This window comes from Ochotona princeps, chromosome 10 (assembly GCF_030435755.1).
Source record: "Ochotona princeps isolate mOchPri1 chromosome 10, mOchPri1.hap1, whole genome shotgun sequence".
Taxonomy (NCBI): Eukaryota; Metazoa; Chordata; class Mammalia; order Lagomorpha; family Ochotonidae; genus Ochotona; species Ochotona princeps.
In genome coordinates, this window is record NC_080841.1 from 49,245,155 (window position 1) to 49,262,685 (window position 17,531).

The 17,531-nt window shown below is 42.5% G+C and overlaps 1 protein-coding gene across 1 annotated transcript in view; it reads right to left on the reverse strand.

Annotated features, from left to right (window-relative positions):
- PLD5 (phospholipase D family member 5) overlaps positions 1-11,056 on the reverse strand; it is a 329,341-nt gene extending 318,285 nt beyond the window's left edge. The window contains exon 1 of the mRNA XM_004578502.3: positions 10,811-11,056. Coding sequence (XP_004578559.1) covers positions 10,811-10,999 — 189 coding nt within the window. The 5' untranslated portion in view covers positions 11,000-11,056. The remainder of the gene's footprint in view (positions 1-10,810) is intronic.
- Between the last annotated feature and the right edge of the window lie 6,475 nt (positions 11,057-17,531).

The window sequence follows — 17,531 nt, forward strand, 5'->3', positions numbered from 1 at the left end:
GCCTACTTAGTTTAGTAGGAATTCAACTTAATGGATGCTTATAGTCTTTCTCCATAAAAGACCTTATTTTCTTCTAAGTAATTTTATCAGTGAACACATTCTTTTCAAAGGTCAAAAAGTCTATTCAAATAACTTGTCATCAGAGATTTCCAGGATAAAGAAATATCTTCATTCTCATAAAATTTTCATTAGGGGACAACATGAAAACGATCTAGTGTGCCTGTTAACACTCCTCATCAGAATCCCATATCCTTTCACATCAGGGAAAGAAATATTTTTGAAAGATAAATTTAGCTTCTTCCTAAACTAGGAGTTGCTGAATGTGGGGACCTGGGACTTAACATCCCACTTTGAAATGTTACATTGTGAAAAGGGGAAAATAGTAAGCTTATAGTGGAGAAACCTGGGAAATGCCAATTTAACCAAGTAATCAACATCCTAATCTAATCATACACAACCAGACAAAGCAAAAGTAAGCAATATTGTATAAAATACTTCACCAACATGCCTTAAAGTGGCATGAGGCATTAAGGAAAGTTTGAGAAGCTGTCACAAACCTAGGTGCCTGAGAAGACACGGCATTGAACTATAATGTGGTATTCTGGATAGGATCCTGGAATAGCAAAAGGGCACCAACTCGAAAACCAGTGAAATTCAAATACTCTGGAGCTGGAACACTAAAATTGGCTGATGGGTGCAGGAAATGATTGTACTATCCTTTATAACTGTTCTGTAAATCCAGAGTTACTCTGAAGTAAAAGTATATACAGACTTCTAGTATGAAGCGCACATTGTCACTAACAAAAGCAAGAAAACTTAGGCAATGAAAGAGGCTTGAAAACTTTCAGGTCAGGAAGTCTTTGGAGCTTTCTAATGATCAAGACTGGCAGGTCTGAGAGGGGATTTCGGCAGTTTTGATACATGTACTGCTGTAGAATGTCTTCAAGTCTCTGATCAAGTGTGAGCAGGGCAGTAGCTACATCATGAACCAGCATATTTAGGCAGTAAGTCAGATCAAAGTACTCCAGGAAAATACTGTTCTCTTGACTGATAAAACAGATGCACAGAAATTTTTAAAAAAAAAAAGGTCCACTATAAACAATAGCATTAGGTTATTATGTTGGACTAGGTCACCAAAGTGTCAGCAAAGCCTCCATTTCTCAAGTAATTTAAAAAATAATCAACGGACACTCAACCTATAGAATTGTTTCAACACATTCTTCAAGATTTATTTATTTTTATTGGAAGGGCAGATATACAGAGAGGAGGAGAGACAGGAAGATATTCCGTCCAATGATTCACTCCCAAGCGGCCACAATGGCTGGAGCTGAGCCAATCCAAAGCTAGGAGTCAGGAGCCTCTTCCAGGTCTCCCACACGGGTGCAGGGTCCCAAGGTTTAGGACCATCCTCGACTGCTTTCCCAGGCCACAAGCAGGGAGCTGGATGGGAAACTTGGCCACCGGGATTAGAACCTGCGCCCATATGGGATCCTGGCGTTTGCACAGGGAGGACTTTAACCACTACAGTATCCTGTCGGGCCCTAGACACATTGTTGTCTGCCGTCATTTCCATCTGACAGTCACAGCTCTGGGAATGCTTTTTGGTAGTTTCTCATGACACTTTTTTTTTCTTTTTCTCTGGTTTCTTATTGCATTTAAAATGCACAGCACACATTTCACAAGTAGCATAGGTCACCTTATCTTTTTCACTCTAGTGCATATGTCCTGCTTCACTGAACACATACATATTCATTAATTCATTCACTTACCCTTTCAATAGTCAAATTAATCAATATAGAATGCTTACAAGGTACTATGCCGGGAATCTTTAAAGAGAACAATGATTGGAGTAAGACACTATTGTTGAATTCAAGCTTTCCATTAATGGCGACAATCAGGCAATTAAAACAAGGTGTGTTCATATTGTTAGAGGACCAAGTAAAAGGGATGACACACCAAGTTTTAGGTTAAGAGGTGTTGACATGACAGTTGAGTTTTGCAGAAAAATAGATGATAAATAACCTGAGTTTATAGGTCAATCATAAACATTTGAATCTTAAAAGCCCTGAAGCTGAGCTCACTGTGGCAGCAAGTATCAGAATGCTTGCTAATTACAACAGTCATAACATGGACCAAGACAATAGCAATAGCTTGAGTTCAAAATGCAAAGATGAATAGAGCAGAATTTCAATGCTCAAGGGGATTTCCAAATATTCCTTGTTCGTACTGTATCAATCATAACAGTCATAGTTTCTGGCACATCTGTGACACTCAATAAGCATCAGTTGATTGGATAAGCTTGTCATATTCCCCACACCCAACCTAGTGTCCAGCCCTACATACTCTGATTTCAAAACACTTCTTGCATTTATGCTTCATCATTTTTTCTACTTCCATCACCTTATAATAACATCCTAGGCAATAACGACAGGCACCACGCTGACATTTGTCTCCCACTTCAATGCTCTTGTTCTTCAACACTGCCTGATATCATCAGTTATACTGAAACCTGGACTTTCCAAATAACATACCCAGTCAAATGTCTGCTTCTTGCTTAAGGAATAAAGCCTGGCATCTCCAAAATCCTCGGTTCCCCTCAATAGGAAGTTCAAGTTGAATTTATTAAAGAAGGAGTAATCCAGTGAAGGAGCTGTTCACTTATAACAGTGGAATGTGTGCAGAAGGAGGATATGGAAGGTGCCTAAAACAGCTGTCAAAGGGAGGAGAGAAAAAGATCGAGGAGCCATCTGGAAAGATGACAGCAGTTGTCACCTACATTGAGATAAATGTGACAGTGCGAGTCATGGCCCAAGGCTTATGGGGCAGAAAGAGGATGGAGAAGCAGAGACTCCAAGGAGCCGGAGACAAGCCATAACCATAATGAAGGACAATACACACTTAATTAAAACTGCAAACTCTCGGGCCCGGCGGCGTGGCCTAGCGGCTAAAGTCCTCACCTTGAACGCCCCGGGGATCCCATATGGGCGCCGGTTCTAATCCCAGCAGCTCCACTTCCCATCCAGCTCCCTGCTTGTGGCCTGGGAAAGCAGTAGAGGACGGCCCAAAGCTTTGGGACCCTACACCCATGTGGGAAACCTGGAAGAGGTTCCTGGTTCCTGGCTTTGGATCGGCGCGCACCGGCCCGTTGCGGCTCACTTGGGGAGTGAAACATCGGATGGAAGATTTTCCTCTCTGTCTCTCCTCCTCTCTGTATATCCAGCTTTTCAATAATAATAAATCTTTAAAAAAAAACTGCAAACTCTCACTGAAATAAGAGATAAAGCAGGTAAATCTTAAGGATATAGTTTTCTAAATATTTACTATGCAACCATCACGTAAAATGTGTGATAGAGAATTACTGGTTTCCTAGAAACCCTCTCCTGCCCTTTTTACCTTTAGCAGTAATCACTTTGAGTTCTAGCTCCATGATTTAGTTTTGACTACTTTTTCCACATAAATGGAATCATTCTATTTGTCTTCTCTGACTCATTACTGTGTTTGCAAGAGTCACACACATTACTGCACACATTACTGCATGCAATAGAGAAACAGATGTAAGCTTCGGTGACTGTTTCATGTTACAATGTATTGTCCATTCAACTGTGGCTGAATATTCTGTATGCATTCTACTGGGAACTACTGAAAAACATTTTCAATAAACATTTGCATTTGTGTCTTTGATACATGCACTTGTTTCACAGACACACAGAATCTGAATAGCTGGGTCCTAGGTACCTACTTGTATTTAGTGAATTACATTTGCTAGAGCAGTTCCACGAACTATAGTCCTTCCAGAATCTACGACAGCATCTATGCTTCCATTTCTACCAACACTCAGTTCAATCATTTTCACTTCAGCTATTCAAGGGACTATATGGTCTGATTTGGTTTAACTTGCAGTTCCATGACAACTGATACCCTGCCAGGCACGCAACACCATTGGGATATCCTGTTCTGAGAAGTTCCTGTTCAACTATCTGACTTGCTTTTCTAGTGGGCCATGATAATCTTACTGATTTGTAGATGTTCTTCATATTTTCTGGATAACAATCCATCACAGTGGACAGAAGTGGTATTGTTTAACTGTGTGACATGCGTTTACCCCCTCAGTGGGACTGTTTAGACAAACAGTACTCAAATTTAAGACAGTCTACCTTAAAATGTATTATTTCACCACTTCTGCTTTTTAGAACTTTCCTAATCCAAGCTGATGCATATTATTTTCTTCAATATACTATTTCATCAGTTTAATTTCTGTACCACATTTTTTAAAGATCTATTTTTTATTGGAAAGGCAGATATACAGAGAGTAGGAGAGACAGCGAGGAAGGTCTTCCTTCCGATGGTTACTCCCCAAGCAGCTGCAATGGCTGGAGCTGTGCCAATCTGAAGCCAGGACTCAGAAACTCTTCCAGGTCTCACATGTGGGTACAGGGTCCCAAGGCTCTGGGCTGTCTTCAACTGCTTTCCAGGCCACAAGCAGGGAGCTGGATGGGAACTGGGGCTGCCGGGATTAGAACCGGCACCCATATGGGATCCTGGCACTTTCAAGGCAAGAACTTAAGCAGTCACTACTCTATCACGCCGAGCCCGCTGAACCACATTTAACTGTTTTTTGTGGATGATGTAAAAGTGAAATCAAGATCTACTTTTTTTTCTTTAGATACAATGTATATGAGCAAAATTGATATTTTGGGAGTTGATTATTTAAAGCCTGTGTCTATACTCCCGAGAAACATATTTTTTTTCTTTTTAAATGATTGATCTTATTTATTTGAAAGAGGACAGACAGATAGTTCTTCCATTTGCTGGTTCACTGCACAGATGGCTCCAGTGGCCAGGGCTGCACCAGACCAAAGCCGCACCAGACCAAAGCCAGGAACTTCTGGCCTCCTACACAGATGCAGGTGTCCAAGCGCTTGAGTCATCTTCCACTATTTTCCCAGATGCATTAGCAGAAAGCTAGATGGGAAATGGAGCCGATTGGACTCAAACTGGTACCCATATGGATTGCTGGAATTAACAGGCAGTACTTTATGTGCTATACCACACACTCCAAGATTCACTCTTGATATACACAGCTGATCTTGCTTTACTTTCTTTAAAGGCTATCTTTCTCTGCACATCAGTGTTGTTTTGTCATAAATCAAGTACCTATACAAAAGAAACCAGTCTCAGCACCCTCTAGTCTGTTAACTGATTTGTTTATCTTTATGTCAATACCACACTGCTTTTACTATTTTCATTTTAGGAAAAAAATTGGGATCCAAAAGCAGTCACGTAGTGTTGTCATTCTTTAGTCTTATCCCAGCAACTCTTGGCACTGTGCATTATCACATAAATTTTAGAATCACTTTTTGCTGCACAAATTTGTCAAGATATGAAAGTTTTATCTACTCTATAGATGAATCTGAAGATGGATTTAAAAAGGTTTTATCAACTTTTACGAGCTTTATTCCCAAGTATTTGGCATTGATATACCATTAAAACTGCTGTTGGTTCTTAGTTTTACATTGGAATTGTTTCATCTAATTTGCATATTGACTCAATTGGCTTCAATAAATATGGTGGCACTAACAGGTATATATTAGCTTATTTTCAATTCTCACATGTATATATTTTCTAACAATGATCCTTCTAGACAAATGTGCATGATAAAGGAGTAGAAAAAGATAAAAGTCCAGTATTCTTGATCCTGTCAAGTTAAACATATTAAGTATGTCATAAACTATGAGTATGTTAAGTAAGTCGCCAAGCCACACTTGCCAGAGCTCAAAGAAACTACAGATCCTTCAGAAGCACCCAGGGTCAACCCTCAGGGAGAGAAGTTCTTTAGTGGGTTACTACATGTTCACTACATAGTAACAAGGGTAACAATGAACACAATACTGAAATCCATTAGAAGTTATGCACAGACATCTAAACTTTGATTTCTTGATCAATCAGTTAGACAAGCAAAGAATCCTGCCTCAGCGTAGAGTTTGTCTGTTTTGTTTATCTATAATCCTAGTAAATGTTAACATTCTTAAATTATACCAGGCTGTGTATGTTTATCTGCCTGATTCTTAATGGAACATTTTAAAGATTCATTCCTTTAGGTTGAACTTTGTCTACTGGTGCTTTGCTGACCTGTCTGTGGGTTATAATACATTCACAGATCTGCTCTGTGGGACACAAATGGCATTACATAATGTGAGCCAAGACCATGGTGACCAAGTGTGCTCTAATCCATTTATTCTTGGCTCATTCTGTGAATTATTCATATCAAGAGACAGTGTATACTTGGCATTTATTTACTCTTCACTGGTAACAAACTCTATTCAAGTTGATGCAAATTCACATGTGGAGAAGAAAATTTTCATGTTTGAGGCATTTACTAAACCAAGATATTATGGTTCACTATAAGTGTGACCTTACAGTTTCTGCCCTTTTACTTTTTACTGACTGTCTCTTCTGCTTTCTCTTGCCATTTTTAAATTGGCTTTCTGAGCCACTTTGCAGGTAAGTGAAATGTCATTTGACTTAATCTTACCAGCCCATGGTAGGATAGAAGGTATAGATTGAGAATGGAGCAAGGTGCAGTATATAGGATACACACCAGAAGAGTCAGCTTCAGAAGGGACAAGCGGGAAGCAAATAAGGTCCTCTGGGGCTCAGAGTCATATTTCCCAGACTGGATTGAAAGCCAGATAAAGACACAGTGTAACAAGCCCAGGATACTGAGCTGCCCTTGCTGGCCATAGTAGCTATATTCCAAAGGTTTAGGACAATAATGCAGGCTGTGTTGTGGAAAACAGAGGCAATTTTCAGTGTGGAAGCTCTCCGGGTAGCTTCTGAGGGTTGAGTCAGAGAACCAGGCCACACCTGAGTAATGATACCCAGGTGCTCGGCATTTAACATAAGCCAAACACTGTTCCATGTGCTGGGTTAGTTCTACTCAGCACTGTTTGGTAATGTACTCATTTCCTTTCTGGGCCTTGGTCACCTTTCTCGTTTCTAGTCCTGCTGAAGTGATCCTTGGCCATGAACCTTTGATCAATAAACATGTAGTATGGATGAATTATTCCTAGTGGAAGCAGTGAGCCACTTCCCCATTCACCAACACCCCCTGAAGCAGCCTTGGCAATCAGGAGAGACTCCATCAGACAAGCCAACACAAGGTGAGTCCCCAGCCAACCTGCACAGGTGAAAAGCATCAGGGAAAAGCACTGAGTGATGTCCCTGACATCTAACAGTCAGTCTATCTCCTTAATACAGGATGGTCTCATTTAATCATTCCATCAAGCCTAGGACATCTTTAAGGATTACCCTGTTAACAATAAGCCCTTGTCTAAGACCACAAATAAGAAACAGAGTCAAAAGTCTAAACTCAGGTGTATCTACCCAGACACAATTATTATTTTAGTAAAAAACAGCCAATGTAGTAGTAGAAAAAAACAAGGTATCCCACTGTCACAAATAAAACCAAGAAGCCTCTGTATTCACTCTGGCACAAAACCCTGAACAGGAGCAAAAAAGTGTCTATGTCTCTCTCCCTTTCTAAAGGTAAAGTTCAAAAAGGGTACCCAGCACCAAAGAACTCCAACTTAATATATGATTTCCTCTGGAATTAGCCAAACCCTATTCAGTGCCTAGCTTCAAAGTGACATGGTTGAGGCAGCAAGGATGGAACAGGGACTGGTGGAGTGGCTCCTTAAACCTAGTAATTCTTCACTTTCACACTAGAACTCAAGTGACTATAGGATCTTGCAGTGAATAAAACTTCTAAATCTATGCCTTCTAAAGCCACAGGCATTTTGAGGAAGGGAAAGATTCTAAGGAACAAAGAGCATTTTTTCCCAGTAAGACAACATTCTCCATGTGGCCAAAAAGTTTACTTTGTTCTTGATTTTTCTAAGTGCAGCTACAAAATTCACAGTGCAGAACATAGCTTCCTTGTGGCATCTAACCAAGACACAGGAATAAAAGAATCCCCCACCTACACACATGTCTCAATAGGCGTTCATCTCAAGTACACATCACGCAATGACAGGAAGCCAACGCAAAGATCATTTGACACAATTCCAGTCCTCAATCGATTCATGTCACTTTTCTCTTGGCCAACCTGGATGTTAGTTCTGTAGTTGTTAAACCAGAAAAGGAGAGAAACTGTGCTCAATTTTACCAAAGAGGGTGGAAATAAATTCTTTCACTGTCATTTTATATCACATTATTGACTTTCAGATTAAGCCATGCCTCTGAAGTCTGGACAGAGTCCACACAATGCCACATTTCATCTCTGGGAATTCCATTACTGTGATGACTGAATACAACTGTCATTTGAAGTCATAACTTATTTATTTCCTTAATACGAGACTGGCTTTAACAGCACCAGCAAAAGAACTGAGTAGGCTGTTTTCAGGCATATGATCTCTATCATAATTACTAATTCATTCTTCTAGATAATAAAAAAGTAGTCATCCATTTGATTAAACAGAAGGGTGTTTTCAAGCCACCACATATATCACCTTAGAATCCTAAGACACGCTCATCCTAATCCAAGCAACTTCTGCATCACAAGGCATCACACAGGTTTGGGATGTCATTTATACTACAGTCAACATCATATTTCCATGCTTTATAGTGCAATAACATATCAGGTACATTTTAGGGCGTTTTAAATCTCAAATACCACATTGGAATTTGAACTCCCTGCAACCTCCCAGCATATGAAAGATGACACTTTTTAAAAACTAAGTGCTTGGATTCAAATAAAAATTACACTTTCATCGGAGCTTAATATTTTCATATACTAACTCACTGAAAATGTCTGCTCATGTTTTTAAAAACAGAATAGCATGAAAAAAATTCATCTGAAGAGAAGTTCTTTATCTAGTTGAGAGTAGGTAGAAAGGAAAACATCAGAGAAAAAGCATGTCTTGGGAAATGTCTTTGAGAAAGCAAAACAAATGCTACACTGATTTAAATAACAAATGAGATTGATTTTTTTCATGAATGCAAGGCTATCTTTTAGAGCATCTGAGTGAAGGGGAAAACACAGACATTCTGCTTTTAAACACCCAGGTCTGCCTTGCCTCTCAGCGCCGGTGCACCTAGCATCCTAGGCTGGGTTAGAAAGGTAAGGCCTCCACAGCTCCACAGCTCACATGGTGGACTTCACACTTTCGATGAACACCTCAAAGTGACAAAGCAGTTCAGGGAAACGGGAGCAGCATCTGTGACTCAGGAAGACACGGACATGGAAGGCTGCACTATGGGTTTTCAGGATGAGAATATAGGAAGTGGATCGGCTAAGGGCACAGGCTGCACAGCAGCACCCATTCAGAGTGAAGAACAAAACCTAAGTTGTGCCCTACCTTCATGCTAAGGCCAGACTACTTTTCCTGGTACCCAAATCAGCGACCCAAATCAAGATCCAAATTGCATAGATGCTACTTTGTCCCTTTAATAACATCACCAGTCTTTCCACTAATTTTGCAGCATGCATTTTTTTTTTAAAAGTATGCTGTTACTTTTCAAGAAAAACAAACAAAAAACACTTGACATCCTAAACATTTCTTTCAGTTATAGTTTCTTCCTGGGTCCCAAGGATCCAAGAGGAGGCTTTTGATATTAGCAAACGACTCATTACACACAAGCCAGAGCTGACTATCCAACTTAAAGCTTTAAAATGCAGCCTTCAGTGACTTAACAAGACTCCCATATGGCCCCCTTTCCCACCCCCCCCCCGCCAAAAAAAAAAAAAGGCGCAGAGAGCTCCTTTCACATTCTGATAAACAGCCCTTCGAAAGCTTCCTATTGGGACGCCTGTAGGCGTTGCAAAGCCCAGGAGAGGGGTGGAGAAGGGGAGGCAGGCCAGATGAGACTCAGGTGTAGCGGTAGGAGACCTGTGCGTTCCAGGAGTTCGCAGTCTTAGCATCCATTGCGACCCAATAGGAGGAAACCTCATTCCATTAACAGCCTCAATCTGGGCTGTGCAGCGCTCGGGGGAAGAAACAGGATTTTCCCGACAGCTAACCTGTGCTTCACTCTTGCGATGGTTCTCTTAGATTCATTGTAACACCTGGTGGAGGAAGGTGCTGCTGGGTTACATTTTCAACTGTGGAGCAACTAAAGCACCCCCTTTTTAAACGACATTTCCCTTGGCGGAATGCATGGCAAGCCTTACAGGCTCAAGCCCAGAACCAGTACTGCCCGGCTTGCCAGAAGCTGTACTCTGCAGGAACGCAGGTCCCGGCTAGCCCGAGGGTTCCACGCTCCAGGGCCGCAGGTGTTAACGGAGCAGAAACAACCAGCTCCCTCTTCCCCTTTTCTCTCCTTGAAACGCACAAATCTCTCCCTAGTTGGGCTCAGGCGGAGAGCGCGAAGATCCCCAAACTGCTCGTCCCAGCGGACACTCGGCAGAAAACTCTACTTTGTGCGTGCACTCAGTCTTGGTGGCTAGCGACAACTTTAGGGTTTCTGACTGGGTTAAATTAGCCCCCGCACGTCGAGACACTGGCAAACGACTCTCTAAAGCCTGCTACTGTGCAGCGCCGAGTTGTTCGGAACTACGCTCGTGGCACCTCCACTTCTTGCTCAACCCGCCGTGTACCCCCAGAAACACAGTATAGCGAGTAGCCTGTTGGGAGGGCCGAATGTGCAGCGGCCAGGCAGAGCCTGAGCGGGAACCTTCCCCCAGCCCGTTCCGACAGACCGGTCACTGAAACAAGAAAGTGCCCAACGAGGAGCCCCTGCCAGGACAGGGGACCCACACGCCCGCACCCTGCCCCCGCGCGCGCCGAAGCCCCAGGGCGCAAGTCACCCTTACGTGTTCCAGCTTGTCTTTCCTCCGAAGCCAGACGCTGGCGCTGTAGTCCTGCTGCTTGACGCTGCTATAGAAGTTCGCGCCCACTCGGGTCAGGCTCGGCGAAGGCTCCTTGGGGCGGCTTTTGAGCCTCATCTGCTCGAAGCCCTCGTGGGGGGAGGCCGAGAGCCACTCGTGCTGCCGGATCTCCATCCTGACATGACCGGGCAGCGGCCAGCGCGCAGCGGGCTCGGGACGCGCGCCGGGGCGCTGGGGTCGAGCGACGGGGAGGCCCAGAGCAGGCGCTGCAGAAGAAGCCGGCGAAGGAACGAGCGGGCACGAGGAGCGCGCTGCCGGGCAGGAGGAGGAAGAGGAGGAGGAGAGGGGGTGGGGCTCGAGGGAGGCGAGGGGAGGAGCAGCCTGCTCGCGGGCAGGGCCGGCAGCTGCTGCGGTCCGGAGCAGAGGTTCGGCTTGCCGGGTGCTGGCGGCCCCGACTGCTGCCCGCGCCCGGCCCGGGGCGGCGGAGGTGGGTGCGGTGGGAGGGGCCGCAGCCCGTTGGCGCAGTGAGGAGCCGCGGCCGCGCCCCGGGCTCCGCTGCAGACCCGCCTCTCCCCTGCCCGCTACCCGTCTCCAGGGCGTTTGCACCTGAAAGCCACCCAGCCGGTGCAGAAGGGGGCGCCTCGTCCCTCCAGCTCTGGAAGCACAGAGTGGGCTTCGGAGCCAAATAACTCGGGGAGCCAGCCCCGCCCCGTGGCCCCGTGGCCTCCCACTGCCCTTCTTCCTGAAAGTTCCTTAACTTCTACCTGCGTGCCCTTTCGTGTTGTCCAAAGCATATAAAGCAGACGGTGCCTAATGATCAACCCCCTCCCCCCAAAAATGGCCACGCGGACTGGTGATTATCAGAGCGGTGCATAAAACACTCTCCTCTGAGGAGGCTGTGCTGCAAGCCCTCCGGCTGCAGAGCTGGGCAGGTAGGCATGGTGGGGACTCCAGGCTGCTCAGCGCATGCTGCCTACACTGCCCCAAGCCCTTGAGCGCCGTGCCCCTCTTCCCCCACCCACAGGCCGCTCTAGAAGGCTGCATCTGAGCTTTGAGCCAAGTCCTTGAGTGCGCTTGGCCTGCAGGTGTCTCCCTGTTTCTAAGTCCCTAGGGCCAAATTTGACTCTCCCCAAGGTTTTGTTTGTTGTAAATTGTGTCTTCTGCTCCCAGGTTCAGCCTAAAACAGCCAAGCCTGGTGATTATTAAGAACGAGATTTCTTGATGACAAATCAATGTTAAATGTGTGTGGGTTTTTTTTTTCTATCATTGGAGTTGGCATCCCAAAACATTTTCTGGCTTCATCTGAAAACTGCACAACTAAGGCTTTCCTGGTGGGGTTAGAAGTTTCGGCAGAGGATGGTACCTTAAAAGCAATACAAGGAATATTTCAGGGAACTGTCTGGGTTGAAGGGAACTGGCCAGCCTTTGGCAGACTGGCCCCTCGCCTGTGCGGCTAGAGGGCTGGCTTCAGAAAAAGGAATTCCGGGTTATTATCTGACAAACTTTTACAAGCACAAAGGGTGGGTCCATCTTTCCAGACTCTCTCTTTTAGAAGATGGTATTGTAAAAATGGTAGCTGAAAATACACTGCAAGCAGTCAAGAGGGAAGGGAAACAGCAGCATACAAACACCATTTCCAGCTCTGCTAGGCTGGCTTCTGTAAGAGCCCAACTGTGGGTCTAACACGTGGATGTGCCCTGATATGTGGGTTATCTATCACTAAGTATGCTGGTTATCTGCAAAGTAAATGTTATTATCCCACTTTTAAGGCAAGGAGACTGAGGCTCTGGCAAGCCATTTCCTTGAACCAGGTTTAATGAATAACAGTTATGAAATGAACACCATTCATTTCATGGCACAGCGTCTTCTGCTATTTACTATCACAATTTGCCCTACCATGCCCCTTCTCCGTTTTAATGGTGGTAATTCAGCCTTCATAGCTTTGGGCTGCTCCCAAGTATGAATACACAACTGATCTAACTACACACAAGTAGATGGTCTTGGCGATATCAGTGTTAGCAAAGCCTGGCCTTCCTCAAACGCTGTTTCTGCCTTTTGTTTTACCAGATTATACTGTGAGCACAGGCTACATCCAACCCTTGACATGTAATAGATATCCACATCAGAATAATGATGGTGTGTCCTATACTAGAGGAATAGAAGCAAATCATGCCCGTATCAAGTCAGGGTTTGTTTGTTTTTTACTATATGCAGTTTTTAATGTGGAAGGTTTTTGTTTGTTTTACTTGTTTGTTTTACTGGAAAGTCAGATATACAGAGAGGAAGATCTTCCATCCTATGATTCACTTCCCAAGTGACCGCAATGGCTAGAGCTGAGGTGATCTGAAGCCAGGAGCCAGGAGCTTCTTTCAAGTCTCCCACATGGGTGCAGAGTCCCAAGGCTTTGGGCCGTCCTCAACTGCTTCCCCAGGACACAAGCAGGGAGCTGGATGGGAAGCAGGGCCACCAGGATTAGAACTAGTGCCCATATGTTACAATAAACTACTGAGATCTGCATTGTAACAAATCAGTTTGTTATGATCAAAAATATCAGGCAAAACATACATTCTCCCTTTTTTACAGTTATGCTACTTAGGATGTAGTACCAATCTCAGTAAATTCAACTAAGCCTGGGGCCAGCCTTATTCACAATTTTTTTTCCTGCCTGCTTGATTGTTTATATAATGTGGAACTTGCTTACTGACCTTCAAGAGAACATTTGCTATAAAATTGAACCCATTTATAAATCTATACTATGAAACCAAAAGATAATTTTACTGAACCCAGCCAATTATAAGTTAATGTTGCACTAAAATGAGTATTGAATTATGTAAGATTATTGAACTAACTCCCATAGGATTTTTCTTCTCCAAATTGCTTAAGCCTTACATGTCCAAATACAATACAGGTGTTATGAAATTCTTACTGTCCCATTGGCTTCATCAGAGTTGAGGCCATGCTGATCCTATACTGTCCTCATTTGTGTCTTGCACCTAAGAGTAGTCAGTAAACCATGATGAATTAATGTCTGAATGGGTGCTAACACTCTGCAACTTGGATAGTTTTTCCTTATCACCAAGAGTATTAGATTTGACATTAGAATATACAGATTTGGGCCCAGTGGCGTGGCCTAGCAGCTAAAGTCCTCGCTTTGAATGCGCCGGGATCCCATTTGGGCACCGGTTCTAATCCCAGCAGCTCCACTTCCCATCCAGCTTCCTGCTTGTGGCCTGGAAAAGCAGTCAAGGATGGCCCAAAGATTTGGGACCCTGCACCCGCGTGGCAGACCCAGAGGAGGTTCCTGGTTCCTGGCTTCAGATCGGCACAGAACCAGCTGTTGCGCTCACTCTGGGAGTGAACCATCAGATGGAAGATCTTCCTGTCTATCTCTCCTCCTCTCTGTATATCTGACTTTGTAATAAAAACAAATAAATCTTTAAAAAAAGAATATACAGATTTTATTCCTACCTTCTTCAATTAGTAGTTATGGTTTTCTTAGTTTTTATTGGATTTCCATAAGCTTCAGATTTGTCTCAGAAGTGAGGAATAAACATTGCCACCTCAAATGATTACTATAGGAATAAAATAGTATCACACATGGGAAAATATTATAGAAGCTATAGAATACTGAGTTATTCTTAGCATATTCTTGAATTATTGTAATGATAAACTATCTTCATCAGTCATTATACCAATTAATCTTGATTGCTTGTAATTATAGAAATCATACTTGGCCACATTTCCATCTTGTTAATGTTTACATTTATCACAGAAATATATTGCCATGGATATTCCATATAATATCTTCAAGCTTTATGGAATATTTAGGTAAATATATATATATACATATGTATGTATATGTTATCAATATCTTGATTTCAAACCTTGACAGCAATCAGTGACTAGGAATTTTTAATATTGTCTCAATTATATATTTTGCATGTGCCTTGGACATGTAAAATACTGTTTCTCTGAAATACTAAAATTCTCCTGGCTGCTTGCTGAAACTTTCAGCCTTAGGTTTTATGCTCACACAAATTGCCTATGGATACAATAATAGTATTTCCTGGTGACTGACCTTCTAATGTAACAACAATAACGAACATTTCTGTATTATTTACATTTGTAGCACATTTTTAATTTTCTTATCACAGTTACTTCCTAGAAAAACTTTCGTGAAAATAGTCATGGTGCTTGTGTCTGGCTCCATTTATGGAAAGCAGCTCATGGAGATTGAGTGACCTGCTCAAATCCATAGGAAGCAACAAGAATGTGGTCTCAAAGCCAGGTGCAATGACTATACACAAAGAACTTTTTTTGGAATGTCAAATCCAAACTCTCAAAGGAATGTATTTTTCACATGTGTGTTTTATGAACTCTTACTAAATTTTATCAGGTATTTACTAATTTTTCAGGTACTTTCTGATTTATTTATTTTACGTAAAAGCCAGAATTACAGAGAGAACGGGAGAGGGACAAATCCTTCCATCTGCTGGCTCACTCCCCAGATGACTGCCAAGGCCAGAGCTGAGGCTGGGAACCAAAAGCTTCCTCTGGGTCTCCCACATGGATGCAGGGATGCAATTATTTGGGCCATCCTTTTTCCCAAGAAGCAGGGAGCTGGATCAGATGTGGAGCAGTCAGAACTAGAAAGAGCATCTCACATGGAATGCAGACACCACAGGCAGAGAATTAGTTTGTTACACCACAGCATTGACCCCAGTCTTTACTAAATTTTATCAAAGACATACTACTAATAAATAAAACATTTCAGTCAATAGGCATTTCCTGACACTGTACATTATGTCCACCCAGATTACCTGACACTATGCAAAACCTCATTAGGGATTGGTGTTGTGGCACAGCTAGTTAATCCACCATCTGTGATGCTGACAAACTCTATGAGCATTGGTTTGAGGCCTAGCTACTTTTCTTCCAATCAAACTTGCTACTAATACACCTGAAAAAAATGACATGCGTGCTTGGGCCTTGCCAAGTATGTGTCAGGGATATCTAGATGGAATTCCTGGCCCAGGCTTTGGCCCAGTCCCAATTGTTACGGCCATTTGGAAAGCGAACCAGTGGATAGAAGATCTATTCCCACACCATCATTCTGCCTTCACTTGTAAGTGAATTTTTTTTTAAGAACAGCAATAAAACTTTGGCCCAAGAATAACTCTCTTCTTTGTTGCTAAGTAGATCCAACAGCTTAAAATAATGTTACTTTCACAACCGCTCAAGCTATTAGAATATTTCTGTAGAAAATTTGAATAATACCACTAGAACAAAATGAAAATAGTCTCAGCTTTAAAATATGTTCTGAAATGATGCATAAGCATTAATATGGTACATTACTCTAAAAATATCTTTTATGCTATATTATTTTCTTTAGTCAAGAATCTGTTGATTAGCTGTAAGATGATAACAAGGATATTTTAAATATGTTAAATTATCAATGAAGTAAATTTATCTATCTACAAACTTATTCTGGACTAACAGTTCTTACTTTTTGAGCACCTCTTCTGTGCTAGTTACTGTGCTGGCTGGTGGTAAAAGGTCTATCATTCAATTCTCACAAAGTCTCTTCCAAAAAATTCCCATGTGTATTGGTCTGTTCCCTGTTGTTAGAATATTACAGATGGTCATTTGTAATAAAAAGAAGTTTTACTAACTTACATCTCTGAGAGTGTGAAGACAATGAGCAGAACCACAGCGTCTGGCACGGGCCTTCATGCAATGTGTTAACTTAGCAGAAGGTCCAGCAAGTGTGTGAAAAGCAGAAAGCTCATACGCTACTTGCTGGTTCAGTGAATCATGAAGTCTCAAGGCCATTGCTGCAATAGTGACAAGAAGCAATTCATTCACCTCTCATTGGAGTCCTGGCATCACCACAGCATGGGGGATCAAATTTCTAGTACATGAATTTGAAGGAACACCTGCAAACCATAGCACCATATTATATAAGAGCAAACAAAGACTCCGAAAGACAACTCACTTGCCCAAGAAATACCAGGAACAAGAGGTGACACTCTGGTTGGAATTACATAGTATCTTTATATGAATGTAACAAACTCATTTCCTAACATTGAAGTTCAAAAAGCTCAGTTTATTTTTATGCTCAGTTGGTGGAGTCTGCCTTCTTAGGTTTTCTGGACCCTCTTGATATTTGGTTCTAGTTCTTTGCCCTTGTCCTGCTGGTGGTTTTTTCTTCTGATCTCTGTTTTCACTGCAAGCACTTTTTAAAAAATGTAGTAAAAGTCTAAATAATAGATGAAGAACGACTTTATCTGTCATGAACCAAGACTTCCTGACAGCATATCAACCTGATGGATTGGTTTCAAGTGATAAAAACAATGGAACTGATATACAAAGTTGGAAGTAGCACACTAAAACCCTTTCATGCCACACTGTTAGCATTTCTCCTTCACTTATGCTCAAGTCAGTTCTATTCTTTTCAATAGCACTGATTTTCGTGATTTATGCTACCAGTCCATGAAGATCTCAGAAAAATAAAATAAGATTAAAAATTATTTCAGGAGGCTTGCCACTTGGGATGCCTGTGTCTTATATCAGAGTGTCTAGGTACATGTTCTGGCTCACTTCCCTGTTTTAGCTTTCTGCTCATGAACACTCTGGCATATAGAAAATGACAGCTCAATTACGTGGTTACCAGACATCCATGAGAGATTAGGGGGTACAGGCTGAG